Source organism: Protopterus annectens, chromosome 7.part0 (assembly GCF_019279795.1).
Source record: "Protopterus annectens isolate FY-2018-M chromosome 7.part0, PAN1.0, whole genome shotgun sequence".
NCBI lineage: Eukaryota > Metazoa > Chordata > Ceratodontiformes > Protopteridae > Protopterus > Protopterus annectens.
The window spans coordinates 484,619,013-484,637,407 of NC_056739.1; the positions used below are offsets into that span (position 1 = coordinate 484,619,013).

An 18,395-nucleotide genomic window follows, 5' to 3' on the forward strand; every position below is an offset into this window, starting at 1 on the left:
ACGCCCATTTCCAAGGGGCTTCTTCGGTGGGAGCATCCGAAAAAGACTCAAAGGAAAATACCCTGGATAGGGGGTTTCCTAGGCCTTGTGCTCTCGGAGTCCTGCGGGGGTGTGGCCTTTGACAGCTGCGGCTCAGAAGGAACTGGAGAGATGACCAATGTAGGGGGACTGCTAGAAGCAAGCACCCTCTCCATCACCCGGAAAGCGAGCCTGCCTGAAGAGGAGTGGAAGCCCAGAACCGAAGAACACAAAATCGGAACTGGAGTCGCATCCCGCTCCACATGGTCTGCCCCCAGGGATGGAGCCTCAAGCAAACTCGGGGAGGTAGTCACCCTCTGACCCGAAGCCGGGACCGACAACACAGTCGGAAATGTGACCGGAACTGGAGGTTGCACCCCCAAGCATGAGAATGAGGAAGGGTGGGTTCCGACAGAACCGATGCCCAAAGGGGCCTCAGACACTGTCGTTGTCAGCGCCAAGGAAGGGTGTCCTCTCAAAAACATTGGGTATATGAGCCTTGGAACAAAGTGATCCAAGGGATGAGAGTATGCAGGGGTAGCCGGTGTAATAGACCCAAAGCCTGGAGTGGGACGGGGTCTAGGCAAATTTGAAATTCCCCTGAAGGTCAGCATCTGGTCAAAAATGTGCACCACATCCAATTCTGAAAGGCTCCTGGTGGATCTTACCGATGCCCCTGAGTGGGAAATCAGGCCGGTCCAAAAAGGGGCTGCAGGCTTGTTCGACAAACGGGTTCACAGATGACGAGTACTGGGTCCGTGGAGCATCACAAAACGGCACCGACAATTCCAGCTTAGAAACAGGTAACAAATGGATGGTTGGAGCCGAGAACGGGCTCGGAGCTGAGGTCACAACAGGGGTGGAGGTCAAGAACGACTCTGGTTTTTGTTGGAACAGACATCGGAATGGAGATGGGCGACGTCGGTGCTGAAATAGAGGGAGACATACTGATCGGAACCGAGGTAGTAGATGGTGCCATAGTCGTCGGGGCAGGCGCCGATGAGGCGACCTCTGTATGCTTCACTGGAGCCGAACTCGAAGCAGAGGTAGATGGAACAGAGGAGGCAGTACGGTGCTCGGAGGAAGACTTTTGGGCCTTGTGCTTCTGGCTTTTACCTCTGTCACCAGCCGGTGAAGGGGGATCTGAGCGAGGATGTTTCTTGTCCACAGAAGGAGAGGATGAGACCTCTGTCGCAGAAATAGCCTCCGAAAAAGGTGAAGAAAGCAGGCCCTTTAGGATCTATTACAATGCTCATTCAGCGTCAGTTGACTGAAGCTGGCACAAATATCACATGGAGGTTTCGCCGACAAATGCGGAACCCCCAAACAGTACACACACTCTTCATGAAGGTCACTATTCGGAAGTTTACCACTGCAAGAGCAGCAGTGTTTAAACCCCACAGTTCCCCTTCTTCTCAGACATAATAGCGAACACTCACACAAAAAATAAAGAGTGAGGAAAGTGAAGAAAGATGAAATACCAACAATGGTAATGGAATACTACAAGTGTAGAAAGGCCAATACCTACAATGGTACAAAAGGGATACCTGTGGGTAGAGCTGAGTGTACAAAGATATCAAAGAACAAGCAACTAACAAGAAAAAATTCGACAAAAACTTGTAAATTTATAAAGATAAATCACTTGGCTGGAGAGCTTGGTGAAACGCTGCTATATGGCTGTGCGGCAAACGAGATCTGAGGTAACCGAGTGAAGGGCACTGTGGTTAACAGCTTAACTCGAGAGTTTTTTGGTGCACGCAAGCTTGGTATAAGGCCGACTCTATTCAGAGGGCTCGGAACAGAACCCATCAGTGATGAATAGGAAGAAGATTAACAACTTCAGATCAAATGTTAGATATGTGATGGGGGGGGCAACTGTGAACATACTGTAATGAGTTGGTAGACTTTAAAAAATTCCATACAGAGTACTCTGGTAGAAATACTGAGCGAACAAATGATGGCAACTAAGGAAATTATTTTTTGAACTGGGGTATGGTCTGAATTGGTGGGATATGGTCTGAATTGCCTAGACATAGTAAGGCCTTAAGTTTAGTTCTGGTGGCTGCCAAAAAAACACAACAAACTGTACCTGAAGTAGTGAATACTCGAACAGAGATAAAGAGTAAAAGGTTGGATCTTTAGAAAGGGTAAGGAATAAATTACACAGAAAAATGGAAATTGCGGGAACAATACATGCAGAAAAATGTTTTGGAGGAGGAATGCAGTTTAATAGAAGGCAAGAATTACATAATTTTTGTAATAATGCCTAGATTATAGGATACATAATATATATATGATGTCTGTAATAACTTGTTAATGTGGTTTAATTACTTTTATATAATTGCAAGTTTACCATTTTCACAAGTGATAATTCAATAAAGGTGTTTAAAAAAAGGGGGGGTTACCAAAGTCAGAAGGGGAGGAGGTTTTTAGATAGTCATTCAAACTTATTAGATTATACTTTGTTCTGGGGGGGGGTCCTCTTTTCTTTCTGGAAGCTCCTTGCCACTGCTTTTTAAATGTTTGCTTGCCAGCAACTTGCTGTGTTTATTTTGCTGTTGAAAAATGTGGTTTCAGTTGCATTAAGCCCACCTGGGAAACTTGGAAAAATATGGATGAAATATCTGAGAAATTCTCTGAATCAACTTACCTCTCTCATCACACTTGGACCTCTGCAGCAGATGGTCCAGAGACTAGCTCTATCCAACAGAGTATTCAAAATTTCAGCTTTGACAATTTCTGTAAGGTTTTGAGTATATAACCAAGCAAATGTCTTCATCAAAGTTCCAGCAGTAGCAGCCATGAAGTGGCATCAGCAGAATCCTAAGTACATTTCAAACAGTGGGCAGCCACTTGAGACACAGAAGTAGTTAAGGCCACACAAAAGGTTTTTCCCCCTAAGGGAAAGGGAACAGATGCCATAATATTCCACACGTTGTCAAAAGAGGCAAACATTAACATATGAGCTTGTCAGTTGAAAATTAAAAAAAAAATGTTGCAGAAAAATGTATCCCCCCCCCCCAAATCTAAAGCTTTCCCATTCCCGTCAGGAGTGGAGGGACTGGTATGAACCAGATGTTTAGCAGCAGCTGGGTTCGCTAGAACAATAGCTGTTAGGTCTGATCAGGAATGAATGTAAAAAAAACATACATGAGACTGAGGAATATTATATATTCTACCTGCTTTCTTGGGGGCAGCAGGTTGGACTTCAGGCAAGTTACAGGTTGTGACATAAACATCCTCCAATGCTTGAAGAGCAGGAAGGATTGGAGAAGGTTCTGGAAAATCGAGCTGTACTAAGTCATAATACTTCTTCAATGATGGTGGAATAACTTTAGGTTCCAACTAAAACAACGGATTCATTCTGGAAACAGTTTCAGAGAAAGATAATTCTTCAAATGGACTGTCAAAAGACTTCTCGGAGTCTGAATCAATAACTTGAGAAACCAAAACAGAACCTGTCCTTTCACAATCATTCTGTGGTTCAAAAACTTTCAGAAAGTGAAGAATCCCTTTTTCTTTTTAGAAACAACTAAACTGGAAGGGTCAAGAACCTGAACTAAACCGTGTGCCAAGCCCAATAAATCACTCCTGTCCACAGTGACAGATATAAGAAGATACAGATCCGAGTTTTTGCTTCTTTTTGACAAGAATTTCTGAAAAAGCAGACCCACTTTTGCCAGGAAAAGAAAAGTCTGGCTAGGCAGAAGGGAATTCCCTGCTTCTTTTACTAGGATCGACAAGAGAGATTCTCACTTGCCCACCAAGGTCACTCCAACAGCGTAGGTGATGTGTTTAACCCATAGTACATAGTTACTGTAGGAAGCCAGGAGAAAACAAATGATCTGAGAAATCAGATATGGCCACAACAGTCACCCATCTGTGGCTGAGGCACTTAAGTAGCCTGCTGTGGTGGCAAAGGCCGTTTATTAATTTTATTCTTTTTCGAGGAACCAGTAGGTTGTTCCATGGTTAAGCTGAAAACCATGACAGACTCTCGGGGCAGACTGGCAGCAGCAGTCAGTAAAACTAAGCAATAAAAAAGTTAAATTTTCCATCAAAAAACACCGTATAAAGCACTTTAAATACTGACCTCAGCCCTCAAAAGTAAAATAAGACAACCCTTACATCAGTATTAGTCAGGAATTAGTGTAAATAATTTTTGTCTGCAAAAGTAAAAAGCAATGCTCCTGTTTAAAAGTAACTAAAAGTCATAGGACGATGAATAAAAACTTTTTCCTAGCTTAACATTTATATTTTTGCACAAAAGTTCTGTTTCTGTCATAAAAAGCAAACAGGACGTTTTTTCCCCAAAGAGAACTTATCTACCCAGCAAATGACAAGAGTTAGTCAACCACAAATCCTTGAAAACCCACGAGAGAGTTCTCTTCAGTGGCAGAAAAGCTCAAGAGGGACTTTGCATCCAAATCCCTTTTCAGTCAGCTCAGCTTGAACTAACTAATGGTTTGGGCAAATGAAAGGCACCCTTGAACTTTGGAAGAGGGCCGGGTGCTGTATCCTGTGCTAAATATAACCCACACATTTAAGGTTACAGCAGCAGTGATGACAGAATTCTTTGAGGAGCAAGGTTAAATCTCAGACCCAAAAACATGCAGCTGTGCCTATAACACAGCAGTTTAGATGTACACATTTACAGGCTAGGTCACAGTTTAAGGCTGATAACAGGATCTTGTAAGATAAGTCTGTCAACCCAGTCAGTATTTAAAAATAATACAACATTACTCTAATACTGATCAGATCTGGTGAATTATGGCTCATCTTCATCACTGAATACTGTGTTAATTCTTATCAGGAAAATGGACATGCCAAAAAAAAAAAAAAAAAAAAAAAAAAAAAATGGAATAATTGCAAAGTGCCTCCAAAACTGTTGGCACAAAGATACTGAAGTAATGAGTAGAGTACAAGTGAGTGAAGAAATGGGGGAAAAGCAACTTTTTGTTCTGAATCACTAGCCCAGTGACTAAAGTGCAAAGTTTTTTTTTTAAACATGTTTTTGTTTTTATTGTGCCTTCTTCTCGTAAAGTTTGATTTTGTATTATAAAACGTGTAGTTTTTACTTCAGTTACTTTAGTGGGCCTATACTTAATAAGTTTAATAAACGGATGATTCTGTTTACTGTATGCTGACTACCTGTCTAATGACTTCCTGATTTCTCGTCATCACACCCCGCCATCTGATATTGTAGTAGGCGGAGAAACAGCTTGCACTGCTATGGCACATTTTCTGCAGTCTGCAGCAGATTTTATTACAAAGTAACCAGGATGTAGCACAGCACAATCAGTTACTCAGTCAGACAAATCGATAAAAATACACAGGTATATTCAAGTGAAAGGTAGCAAGAGTAAGATGGAACAGGACAAGATCCTTAAAAAGGTGTAGAGTGCTTGGCATGTTGTATAGTAAAACAGATGTGAAACTAATAAATCATTGTCTACCAGTGGATTGATCGCTTTTAGGACAACGAGTACACTACAGATAAATGAATAGTGAAGTTTACTATACATGGCATACAGTCTAACAACAACGCCACACTGTAGTAAACAACTGTCTATTATGGAATGATCACTTTACTGAGTCTTCATTTTCAGACGTGCAAATTATGCCAAATGTTTTTTTTTCCAGTATTAATTCCTTGCGGTATAATGATTTTGTTATGTATGATCGAATAGGTCTACTTAAGAAGGTTGAAAAACCCAAAAAATGAAAATTCAAAATACTGAATGATGGAATTTGCCACTTCTTCACTGTTGTGCGATCTTGAAGTTTATATATAGTTAGCAGGGGATGTGGGGGGCCAGCACCCCCCCCCACGAAAGGTGCTAGGGGGCTTGTCCTCTGCATTAAAAATGTGTTCAGTATTTTGAATTTTTAGTCTTTTGTGGTTCAGTCTTTTGGTTTATCAGTCTTCTGAAGTACCTTAATGTCGAACAAAACGTTCAGATGAAAATAAGATTGAACATATATAACACCAAATGACAAACATTGAACAAGTAAAACATCAAAAAATGAAAACAAATTCTTTTTCTGACGTTTACACTAAAATGCCCCATAACACTAGCCTCCTAATATGTCTGAATAGTGGCAGTGCTATGGGAAGAGTTTTTAAAGTATGGTGTGGGGTTACGGTTGGGGCAGAGTAGGCTTGGCATGCAGTACTGATGGGAGCAAGGAGGCAACACCTCAGCAGTGCATGGTAACCCTTACCCTGCCCTCAACCCAAATCAACCCCCACCGTACCATAAAAATCCCTTCCCATAACACTTCCACTACACAAGTAAACTCATGCATACACACATGCACCAACACACCCTATAAACGTAAGATCTAACCCATTACCTAAACCCTGACCCAAAACCTAAAACAAACACAGTCACATACAAATACACACCACCATTACCCCCAACTTACCCTTACCTGAACACCCAAACACACACATGCACATTAACCCCCCTCCAATCACCATGCACCACTTTTGAAGAAATGGCACTTTGACAATGAACGTTTGACAATTTCTTCCACCCCTAGTGTTTGTTGAACAAAGTGATGTTTGACAAAAACAGTAACCGGTAGAACATACGACGACATCATTGTAAGGTAGATCCATCACTGAGGTGATCCAGACATAGTCAACTAATCCATTGGTAGATAATGATTTGTGGATTTTAGTACACTGTATGCCAAGCACTATACTATACACCTTACTAAGGATCTTATCCATTTCATCTAACTTTTGCTTTATTTCACTTGACTATAGCTCTGTTTATTTATTTATTGTCCGACTGAGTAACTGATTGCACTGCATTCTGGCTACCTTGCAATAAAATCTGCTGCAGACTACAGAAAACAGGCCAACACAGTGCAAACTGTTTCTCCACTCTACTACATCACTGGAACCAGGGTTAGATCACAAAAAAATCAGGAAGTTATTGGACAGTTGGTCAGCCAACAGTAAAAAGAAACTAAACTTAATAAGTATAGGTCCAGGAAAGTAAATGAAGTAAAAACTACCTACTTTATGATAAAAAGCCAACTTTTCAAGATAAGGGCATAATCATAACAAAAAGAAAGAGTTAAAAAAAAAAATTACACTTGATTTTTTTCAGAATGCCACACCATTCTGTCCCCAGCATAAGACATATTATACTAGTTGCATAATTTTTTGGCCCTGCTGATCATCAGCCTCTCCCAACAAATGGGCACATTTGTTCACCATCACTGGGACAAGAATTGGTCATAAGAGGCCGTCATTTAGACGACCAACAAAGGTGTTTTTTTTTTTTTTTTTGCTTGTAACCTATTCCCCTTGCATGCATTTTATTTTTACTTTGCTTTCATTTACCAGGTTTGTCTGAATGGGTTTAGTTAAATCCCCCTTTCAGAGGAGGCTCACAAAAACAGGTATTATGTAATATACGTGACCAGACATTAAATAATATACATTAAGAATTACAAATATATTTGATGATTAGATTGCACTCAAATGTACTTGACAAAGGGCAAAGTGCTGGGGGTGGGTTGACAGTGGGCTTAACCAGAGGCAATCCCTTTGCTTTTGTGAAGGTTATCCCCTTAAAGCATTCCTGCCTCTCCCCAGAAGGCACGGACAGTGGTTTCTCCAGTCTTCACCAGGACATTCTCTCTCTCTCTGTGTAATAAGGCAATTTGCTTGTTCCTTCTCCTGTACAGTGCTGTAAGTTCAGCTACTTGTGACTTCAGTGAAGGGCAATTTCTATCAAATGAATTTTCAGGCAAATGCATCTGGACAACAGGACTTCACATTAATGGATTAAATCTTCATTTAATAGTATAATAAACAAATACAGAACATTTAAACTGCTATTTGAAAGGTTATGATACCACCATAAGAACATAACATAAGTTAACTGGGGCGCAAGCTCCTCCTTAAAAACAGTACTACAGAAAATGCAGTTACATAAGTTCCTCCTTAAAAACAGTACTACAGAAAATGCAGTTAACAGATGCTAATTATCAGGGATACACTTATAGCAGAAACCAGCAGACGTGTATACACACCATATTCACAGAAGAGAATATAAAAAGTCCAGTATTTGTAACAGACTCCACTGTACTGCCTTTACAGACTTTGCTAAGGTACTTAAAATGAGAATGACTCCATCTAGCCAGACCTTCTGCCAAGGTTAATTCTGCAAGCTCCTCCAAGGCTTTGCAGGAATCATCCAGAAAACAGCATGCAGAGGAAGCCTAAATTCATCCCACTTGTCTCAAGCTGTGATGATTACACTCAAAAATATAAAATGAAAGTTATGTACTTCTCGAAATCAGTATCCGTAGTGAGAAATTCCGTATGGGAATCCACATGCCTCCTTTTACACAATCTCTTCCTTGGGACCTCCTTGGAAGGATGCTACGGGGAGGTGTCAGAAGAAGCCTGGGAATCCACTAAGGGAAGAGTGTGGAGGCTTTCCGGGAGTGGCTGTTCACATGGCAGTTCAGAGACCTCAGAAAAGTCCAGTACGAGGGGGAGGTTCCGTACAGATAAGTGCGGAGAATCTCCTAGGAATGGGGAGAACTTTCTCCACGACCTCAAATGCAGAAGGACTCCAAACCACCTGGAGCTGTCCCACCAGGGCCGAGATCATTGGGGCAGACAACTCCCAAAGAGTATGGGCCTCCTGCTCTGAGGTGAAGTTAGAGCTCAGCTGTTGAAGGCCAAGGCACTGACGGGAAGAGACTGCTCTGAAAGCTTCGGAGTAGAGGTCACCCCTGGAACAGACCTCAATGCTACGACTCTGAGACATGCTCAGAACTGGGGGATGGAACCCAGCAGGTTGAGTAGAAAGTCGGACGTGAAGAGGAAATCTCTATTGGCTCTGACACCTCGGCACAGAGACCTTACAGAACAGACAACTCCAGAACCAAAGGTCGAAATAGAGAAGGAATTATGGGTTGGAATGGGGAAACCCTCATGGATCCAGATGCAGATGGAGCATACACAAGCCCCATCTGGATCTGTCTTTCAAGAAATTGCCTCATGAGCTTACTGACATCCTTGGAGGTCAGACTCTGGGAAGACCCAGAAAAAGTGGTGGATGGGGGTGTGGAGGATCTCCGAGGGGAATGAGATGGAAACCTCCTTGCATATGCAGGCAGAGTTGACCCCGGGACTGAAACTGTAGGAGCTGATGCTGTGTGAGCACCGTTTGGCCCCGGAGAAGCAGAGGGTGAACAGGGCGGAGGAGAGGCAGTGGCAAACAAACTCAGAGCCGAGCAAATCATTTCTGAAAACTTTGCCTTCTTCCTGGGCAGTTCGGAGGAAGATCACATGGGAGAAGGTCTCCTGGACTCCTGGGACTCCCTGGGCTTTTTAGAAAGTGGTTCAGCCCCTTACATAGAAGGCATCCCCGAGGTGGAGTTAACAAACCTTTTGAACTCAGTTTGCTCCTCCTATCCACCACAGCCAGAGGATGAATAGCCTTACAAATGTTGCAAGGGGCAACTAAATGTTTATGCCCAAAGCAATATATGCACGCCCCTGTGGGCTTCGGAGAGAGGAATTTTCCACCCAGAGGATGTGCACTTTTTAAACTGTAAAGGTTTTTGATCAGGCATAAGGGCCGAGAAGGGGGAAGAAAGAAAGCAGAAAGGAGAATTTTTTTTTAAAAAGAAACGACCTGACAGATAGGAATGCGAGGGCTAGAAAAAGAAAGTCAGAGAGTTAGGTAAAAGGACAAAAAAAAGGTAGGAAAAAAAAAGCAGCACAAACCTTACAGTTCTCAGGAGAAGCTCAAGAGTGAGGAACTCTATGCACACTCAAAGAGAGGTAAAAGAGATTTGAGGAACTCTGGGGGAGTGGGGCATTATGGGTAGGGAGGAGGAGCTCAAGTCAGGAGTCCTGAGCTGGAAGAAGGTGGCTGGTCGTTTCCGAGCATCGGAAATGTAACCCACAGGTTAATGAAATGAAGTGGACAATATCAGATCAAACATCCTTTCATTCATATCTAGCCAATACAACATACGAGTTCTCACTGACACCTGTTAGATCAGACCAGGTAACGTCAGTGCTCCAAGCTTTGACTCTCTTCAGAAATTTCCCTTCCATAATGCACTTCTTCCCTAAACTGCCTGAGATCTCACATGACACCTGAGAACGAAGAATGAAAAACAGAGAGGGACTCAAGTCCTGAAAGAAAAAGACAATGCTTTAGGTCTTACAGGAGAAGGATGGTCGGACGGTAGGAGGGTTGTTGTGACAGACATGAATGAAAGTTTCTATCATACCCTTTTCATTCAGTCCATCCAGTCTGACATATGGGTCAAAATTCCCAGCTACAAACCTTCCTAGGTGGACTCATGACAGGAGACCTTTTAGAATGGTAGACCTAAAGGAAGCCTGGACTCTGGAGAGTCAGTCCAACTTGAAATGGCAAAGGTATACACGGTGGACCAAATAGCAGCATCACAAATATTGTTAATCAAAGAAGATCTAAAGAAGGCCACAAAGTACCCACGGCATAGTGGAGCGTGCCTTCACTGTACTTGATAGAGTCTTTCTCTGGTTAGTACAAGTACATGTGATACAATCAGACAATTACTAAGAAAGGAACAATTTGGAAACCTTTTGCCCCAACTTATGAGTAGCAAAGGAAATAAAGAACTAGGCATATTTTTTAAAAGGTTTGGTTCTGCGAAGGTAAAAATGTAATGGTCTATGCACATTCAGGGTATAGAAAATGTATTTGTCCTTGTCAGAGTAATTTGGGAAGAAAACAGGTAGATGAAGAGGTTGGGACAAATCGGTCTCACCAGCTACTCTTGGACAAAGGAAGGATTCATCTTAAGAGACACAATATCTTTGTGAAAAATGATGTAAGGAGAGGAAGACTATAAAGTCTGCAGCTCAGATATTCCCCTGGCTAATGTGATGGCTACCAAAAATAACTTCCAAGAGAGGAATTTCAGCTGAGTAGTGGAACCAGCTCAAATGGGGCTTCAGGTAGAGCTTCCAAAACCAAATTCAAATCCCAAAGATGTACAGGACCTTTTAATAGGAAGTCTGAATAGGAAGACTCCTTTCAGGAAAGCCCTGCATAACTTATTTAAGGTTCGAGAACGGTCTTTGAATTCAACAAGAAAGCTAGAAACAGCCATTAACAGCACCCTGACAGTGGAAAAACTGGAATCCATCTGAAAAAGAGACTGTAGAAATCAGGTAATGTCCAATACCAATGCACTAAAAGGATCAGTGTTTTAGTTATCTGTCCAGAGAGCTAAATATTTCTATTTACTTTGATAGATCATGAGAGTGGAATCCTTCTGGGAAGCTGTTAAGAACTCTGGCTACCTCTTCAGTGAGATGATGACCTCTAGCCATCATCGGAATTGGAAAAACTAAGAGTTTAGTTTTAAATTCAGGATGTTCAGGTAAGGTTTGTGACTAGATCTGGAATAGGATCCAGTAGCCAAGGGAATTTCACAAGATAAGGTTTCATAAGAGGGAACCAGATTTGTGTGGGAAAGAATGAGACCACAAGAATGACAGTTTCCTTGCACGTTATTGCTTTCTCAATGAGCCTTGTTATTAATGGAAGAGGTGAGAAGGTGTAAAGCAGCCAAACAGGCCATTGCTAAGACCGTGCATCCCTTGGCAACTGTCCCAGAAGGGAAATTAAGGCAAAGAACCAGTGCATTTGGTGCTCTGGACAGAGGTGAAGAGATCACAGCAAGGGAAGCCTCAGCAATAAAATATCTGTCTGGCCACCAACAGATTGACAGACCATTCATGAGGCATGAGGAGACAAAGCTGCTGAGCCTGTCCACTAGACAGCTGGAAACCCTGGGGATGTTTGTGACAAGGAAGCCGTCTGAGGACATCACTCGTCATACACTCACTGCTTATGGACAAAAAGGATGCAATCTGGTTCTTTCCTGCTTGTGTATGTACCAAAATACAGTCATATTGTCTGTATCGTAATCAATTTTTTAACAGTCTTGGCGCTACTGTCAAGGTGAGTTACTGCAGGTAGCCATGGGTATTACAGCATAGAGGAAATAGTTATCACAACTACAGAACTGGGTAGTTCTGTATGGTTTTGTATGTAGATTAAGGCCTTGAACCGACTAGGCCATGGCCTGTTTTGTGCAGCTAGCATTGTAGAGAAACCTTGTAACGAGTGGTGCAGATAGGAGAAAGTAACCAGCTGAATAGAACTGTGACCTCTTCAATGTCGGAGTTAGATTTACTTAGATCATTTACATTTCTAGTTAAAAAATGCTTTCTGATCTCTAAGTCTCTTTAATGTTCTTGTGGTTGGTTAATTCTTGGATTTGTTTTTTTTTTTTTTTTTTTTTAAGAATGGGCAACAGTAAATCTTGATGGAGATCACAGGCTAGGGAAGAAGGTCCTGAAGCTGCTGCAACACAAGGAGGACCACCCTCCGCTCCAGCACATTTAATGTGAACGGTGGCATCAGAGTCTGATTGACCATGGACTAACCCTCTCAGTCAACAAACACACCCATGAGGATGTGTCCATGGTCACTGAAGCAATCAGGGTGGGAGTTACCAAAAGGTTTACCTGCAGACACCAGAGGTGTTTTCCGCCAGATTCTGTGATGAGGATGGTCTTGGACAGAGGATGCAGACGACATCACTGAGCTTTTTACAGTTAATATAGGGTTCTTACTTAAAGCTGAGCAAAGCTAACCATTAGAATAGAGTAGTTCATGAAACCCAATGCTATCAAGACCACAGCTGCAGAAGGGTGAGATTGAGAAGAAAAGACTATACTGTTGCTCTCAAGGAAATAATTCTTTCTTGTGGAAGACAGAGAGAGAGATTATGCATCAGGTATTGTCCAATTTGCATGAAAATACAACAAAAGAACTGTATCTGATAATAAAATACAACGAAACAGAGACCATAAAACTTTAATATTCCAACTCTGGCACCTCGGCTCAAACAGCCTTCAATGGAGTACAAAACTAAGCGCACCATTTCATCTTATATACATCATTAAAACAATTAAGCTAATAACAATTAATTATATTAAAACTTTCCAATTACAAGCCACATTCATTCCTTGTGCAGAAGTTACTTTTTCACATCCATACATTTATCTTTTTCTCTACTTTTTCTAAGATAGTTCCTTGCAGACCTGCAGGATCTCCATTATGACATTCTAAAAAGTGTTGGGCTATAGGGCTTTCTATTTTTAATATCTCTTATGTGCTCTTGCAGCTGTAAATTAAAAACCCTTTTGCTTTCTCCTATATAAAACCTGCCACATGGGCAGAAACAGATTTCATACATTAAAGACGCATTTGATTTTTTGTAGAAAATATTGGACATAAAATGGGTAAAGAACATGTACTGTTTGGTTATAGACATAGTGATGGGATTGAAGCATTAGAATTTGTATTAGGTAATACGCTAGTAGCTATGTATATTATAGAACTACTTGAATTCTGTTTGAAAAATAACTTTTTTGAATTCAGTAGGACAATATACCATCAAAAACAAGGTATGGCCATGGGGGCTTCTTTTGCCCCCATGTATGCTAATGTTATGATGGGTTTGTTTGAACAAGAGCACGTATATACAAATAGTTTTTTTCAGGTAAAATGTTCTTCGATATTATAGACAAATCCTTTGTCAGAATGGGTATGAAGTGAACAAATTTGTAGCTGAATTAAACTTAAATACATTTGGCTTAGAATGTGATGTATCAGCCTGTGGTGGTCAAGTGATTGTTTTGGATGTCATTCTAAAGGAGACTGATGGTGTGGAAACACAGACAACAATACATAGGAAATTTAATGATGATAATTCCTTTTTGCATGGAACTAGTTTCCACCCAAACCACCTCATGAGGTCCCTCCCGTATGGAGAGCTCATGAGAGTTAAACGATTAAGCAACAAAAAAGATAATTTGGAAAAGGAATTTGAAAAAACAGTTAACATGTTTATAAGAAGGGGTTATGAAGAAAGGGAAGTTAAAATGCATTAGATAAGGTTATAAAAGGGAAACAACCATATATTTACAGTGAAAGAAGGGTGGAGTGAAAAATATGAGGGACGAAAAACAGACTTATATGGTTACAACTTATGATTTGATAAGTGAAAAAGTTACTACAGTTATTAAGCAGCATTGGAATGTTCTTTTCAAGTTTAAGGAATTTTTCAGAGCTTGGTAAATATCCATTTTTTTTTTCATTTAAAAGAGGGAGAAATATAAAGGACAGAATAGTGCATAGTAAATTCATAGTTCCAAGTCAGAATATAAATAATTCCCCCAGATTTAAAGGAACATATGCATGTGGAAAGTGTATTTCGTGTAAACATATTGCCTGCACTTGTAATGTAATAAATGGCCGTAGATTTAAAGTACTGGATAAGTTTAGTTGTACTACAGAATGTACTGTTTATGCTCTTAAAATGCCCATGTGGCAGGTTTATATAGGAGAAAGCAAAAGGGCTTTTAAACTGTGGCTGCAAGAGCACATAAGAGATATTAAAAATAAAAAAATAGAAAGCCCCATAGCCCAACACTTTTTAGAAAGTCATAATGGAGATCCTGCAGGTCTGCAAGGAACTATTTTTGAAAAAGTAGAGAAAAAAGATAAATGTATGGATGTGAAAAAGAAGCTTCTATATAAGGAAGCCCTTTTTATATTAAAGTTTGGTACTTTAAATCCAGAAGGAATGAATGTGGCTTGTAATTGGAACGTTTTAATATAATTATGTTATTAGCTTGTTTTAATAATGATGTATATAAGATGACATGGTGTGCTTAATTCTGTACTCCAATGAAGGCCGTTTGAGCTGAGGCACCAGCTTTGGAATATTAAAGTTTTATGGTCACGGTTTCATTGTATTTTATTGTCCAATTTGCACCCTGTGAACATGATGGTCTGAAGAGGTATCGGATAGACTTCTGAAGGTTGGCTGATATCCGTTAGGAGGTGCAGAGGCTGAGAAGGTATTTCTTGGATTAAATCAGTGACAGAAAGGTAGTGTACAGCACAAGAAGAAACAGATTATACATAGTCGTAAGGGCTACATTAATAAAACGGAAACATCCAAAAAAACTGCAAACTTATTAACAAAAAAAAAAAATCAAAAGTATAAGATGAAGCACTTGGCTGCACAGATCCACAACCATTGGCAAAGCAGGCAAATGAGATATGAGATAATTTAGGGGACAGATGCATTATGGGAGGAAAAGTTCTGAGGTGGCTTGAGGCTGGAACGCTGAAGTAGCTGAATCTTATCTGACAAGTAGTTTCAAGGGCCCATACGTCAGATTGGATGGAACGACTTAATAGGATCTAGGAATGCCAATTTACTACAGTGATGCTTGCTGTCAGTATCAAGACAGAAGTATGGAAAATGTTTCTAAAAATTTCACAGACACACACACAAAATTACTTCACTGTGCATTGGTGGCCTCACCTGTACAAGGATTCCTTTTGATTTATATTCTGCATTCAGGCTTCTCGAGAAGAAATCCACAAATGCCTAAATCAGTAAAAAGAAATGCACATTGTTATATAGTGACAGAACTTTAGTGGAGAGTTGTTATAGATTAGAAACACAACTTATGAGCAAGTGATCTGCAGTAATCCCCCCCTACCACAATGTACCACTGGTATCCTTTAGTGTCTTCACCATGCTTAAGCCCACTGGCCCCCATAAGTGATGTTTTTCATCACATTTGCCCCAGCAATATGTCTCGATGACCTGCAATTGCAACAGACAACACTTTTTTACATTCATCTTATTCTCCAAAATGACATCCCCCAGCCTTCGTTAAATGTTGCCCTATGTTTGCACTCCTTTTCACTACAGTAGGCTCCTTTGTGATGCAACTTTTCTTTCAGCATTTCTGAGGTGCCACTCCTTATTCATGTAACCATCTCCTGCGTTGCAGGAAACATCATGACCAGTATTTGTCATGCACAAAATTACTTTTGATCAGCTTCTTTTGGCTTACTGTTTACCTGTCTTTCAGTGGACTACAATATTTTATTACAGGAGTTTTGCAGGGCTGGAAGGGTTACATTAGATAATTGGGGAGAGGGTCAAAAGAATGTGTCTGGTTACCAGGGAAGAAGCATACTGCCAAACAGCAGCTAGGCTAGCTGATGATGTTCCCTGCCCCAACCAATTCTAAAACAGTTGTCTTTAGTACTGAAGGCTTATAGTGCCAGCTGCAGTAACAATCCAAGAGTTGAAGATTCATAAATGTATGATGTACCACCAAACCTAAGTTAGTCTCTGCTGTACAGTACATGTATTGGCACAGACAGCTTCTTGGTCTGGCATACATGACACATACTGGCATAGATGGCCTTGGTCTGCCATATATGACAGATACTGGCATACAAGGCTTCGTGGTCTGGCATACATATAGTACATACATTGGCATATATGGCACTTCTTTGGTTTAACTTCCTGACATCCATTACTTTTTCTTTTATACCCACCTGCTGTTGCTGCCCATCCCCTTACCTTAGATGCAGAATACATAGTCATCAAGGCAACTGGGTGGTTTGCTGCTGCAGAGGACAAATTGATGATGACACCTTTCCTCCTGTGGAAAAAAAATTAAAATAAATAAAAAAAAAAAAATCAAGATTTCTTGTTGCCCATTCTTAAAAAAAAATCTAAGAATTAACCAACCACAAGAACTTTAGAGAGACTTAAGAGACCAGAAAGGCATTTTTTAACTAGAAATGTAAATGATCTAAGTAAATCTAACTCGCGCATTGAAGAGGTCACAGTTCTATTTAGCTGGTTACTTTCTCCTGTCTGCAGCACTCACAAGGTTTCTCTACAATGCTAGCTGCACAAAACAGGCCATGGCCTAGCCAGTTCAAGGCCTTAATCTAGATACAAAACCATACAGAACTACCCAGTTCTGTAGTTGTGATTAACTATTTCTTCTATGCTGTAATACCTATGGCTACCTGCAATAACTCAGCTTGACATTAGTACGCCAAGACTGTTAAACATTGATTAAAAATGAAATGCATCAAACTGCAAGAAGTATATATGTACAAGAGTCAGGCCACATTACATACATGTACAATATACAGTAAATACAAGTTAAACATTCAGTGGGTGGGCAAATCAGATTGTGAACAAATGGAACTGGGTGTACAACAAAAATCTCTGCCTTAATACTGCAAACGTTTTCAATTATTTCTCACTGGTGTTTTAATTATGGATATACAGAGTACATGTCTGTTGCAATCCTATTTGTCCAGATTTTATCAGGCCTTTTGTTACTACATGCTGCCTTCTACAACCATGCACTGATGCTATGTCACAACTTTTGAAATATCAATCTTTTTGTTACAATGTCTGCAAAGTGGACAGGCCTGGATCATAATGGGACAATATGATCTTAAGTACAGTGTTTCTGTAGCTAAGCTAACTGCATTAGCCCAACTATCTTTCTTTGCAGCAATGAAGAAAAGATACATAACACTTGGGCAGTTTTCCAAAGGAGGAGGTCTACTGCTACGGCAACAAATAGCTGTCACTCACAGTCCTGCTTACCCTTCATTCTAATATTTCTCACAAATATCCACACAAGGTCCGGCACTGAAGGAGAACCACAGAAATCACCAATGTGAGAAAACCACTTTATTAAAGCAAAAGGTGAAACAATCGGTACACGCAATAACACAAACGCTTAACAGTCGCACCGCGTTTTCGTTCCTAAATGGAAGTTCCTCAGACATTTTTTGCATGGTGAGTACAAAAGACAATATCTAAACTCACATTCAGAAATACCTCAGAATACAGTGATAAACGTATGAAGAATTACATTTGACATAGTATATTTGTTAAAACACAACAGCAACAAGATTCTTTCTTAAAACTCAACACACTAAGATAAATACAAGTTTAACAGATCTATAATCAAATTAATCAGATCATACTTTCAGGAAGAGGAACATCAACAATGCCACACAAAGTAACATTTTATATGATACACTGTCAACAAACGGTACAAAAGTAAGACTATGAATAAATATATGTGAAAACAGTCACAGGCCTAGATTATAGTTTGCACTTTTTTTCTGTTTTAACAATGCTCTACTTGCATAGGCTATTATTTTTTTGTGTATTACTAACATTTGACTTGTAATTGCCACCAGCACTACTGAATTTGTGTCTAAATATATCTCAAGAGTTTGCTAAAGGCTTCAGGACAGCAACAGCATCTTTAAGGAAATCAATGAAAAATAATCAGTCTGAAAACGTGTACAGCCCTCAGAAGGCAAGTGGACAGCTACAATAAGGTTTGAATTCAGGTACAGTGATATACTTCAATGTTATTATAATTGATACAAGTCTTAGGATGG

The 18,395-nt window shown here is 40.4% G+C and overlaps 1 protein-coding gene across 1 annotated transcript in view; it reads right to left on the reverse strand.

The window, feature by feature from the left end:
• Positions 1–18,395, reverse strand: part of LOC122806553 (very-long-chain 3-oxoacyl-CoA reductase-like) — a 529,905-nt gene that overhangs the window by 198,856 nt on the left and 312,654 nt on the right. Inside the window, exons 8-9 of the mRNA XM_044077080.1 lie at positions 16,531–16,612; positions 15,472–15,537 (exon numbers count right to left, since the gene is read on the reverse strand). Of these exons, the coding sequence (XP_043933015.1) occupies positions 15,472–15,537; positions 16,531–16,612 (148 nt within the window). The remainder of the gene's footprint in view (positions 1–15,471; positions 15,538–16,530; positions 16,613–18,395) is intronic.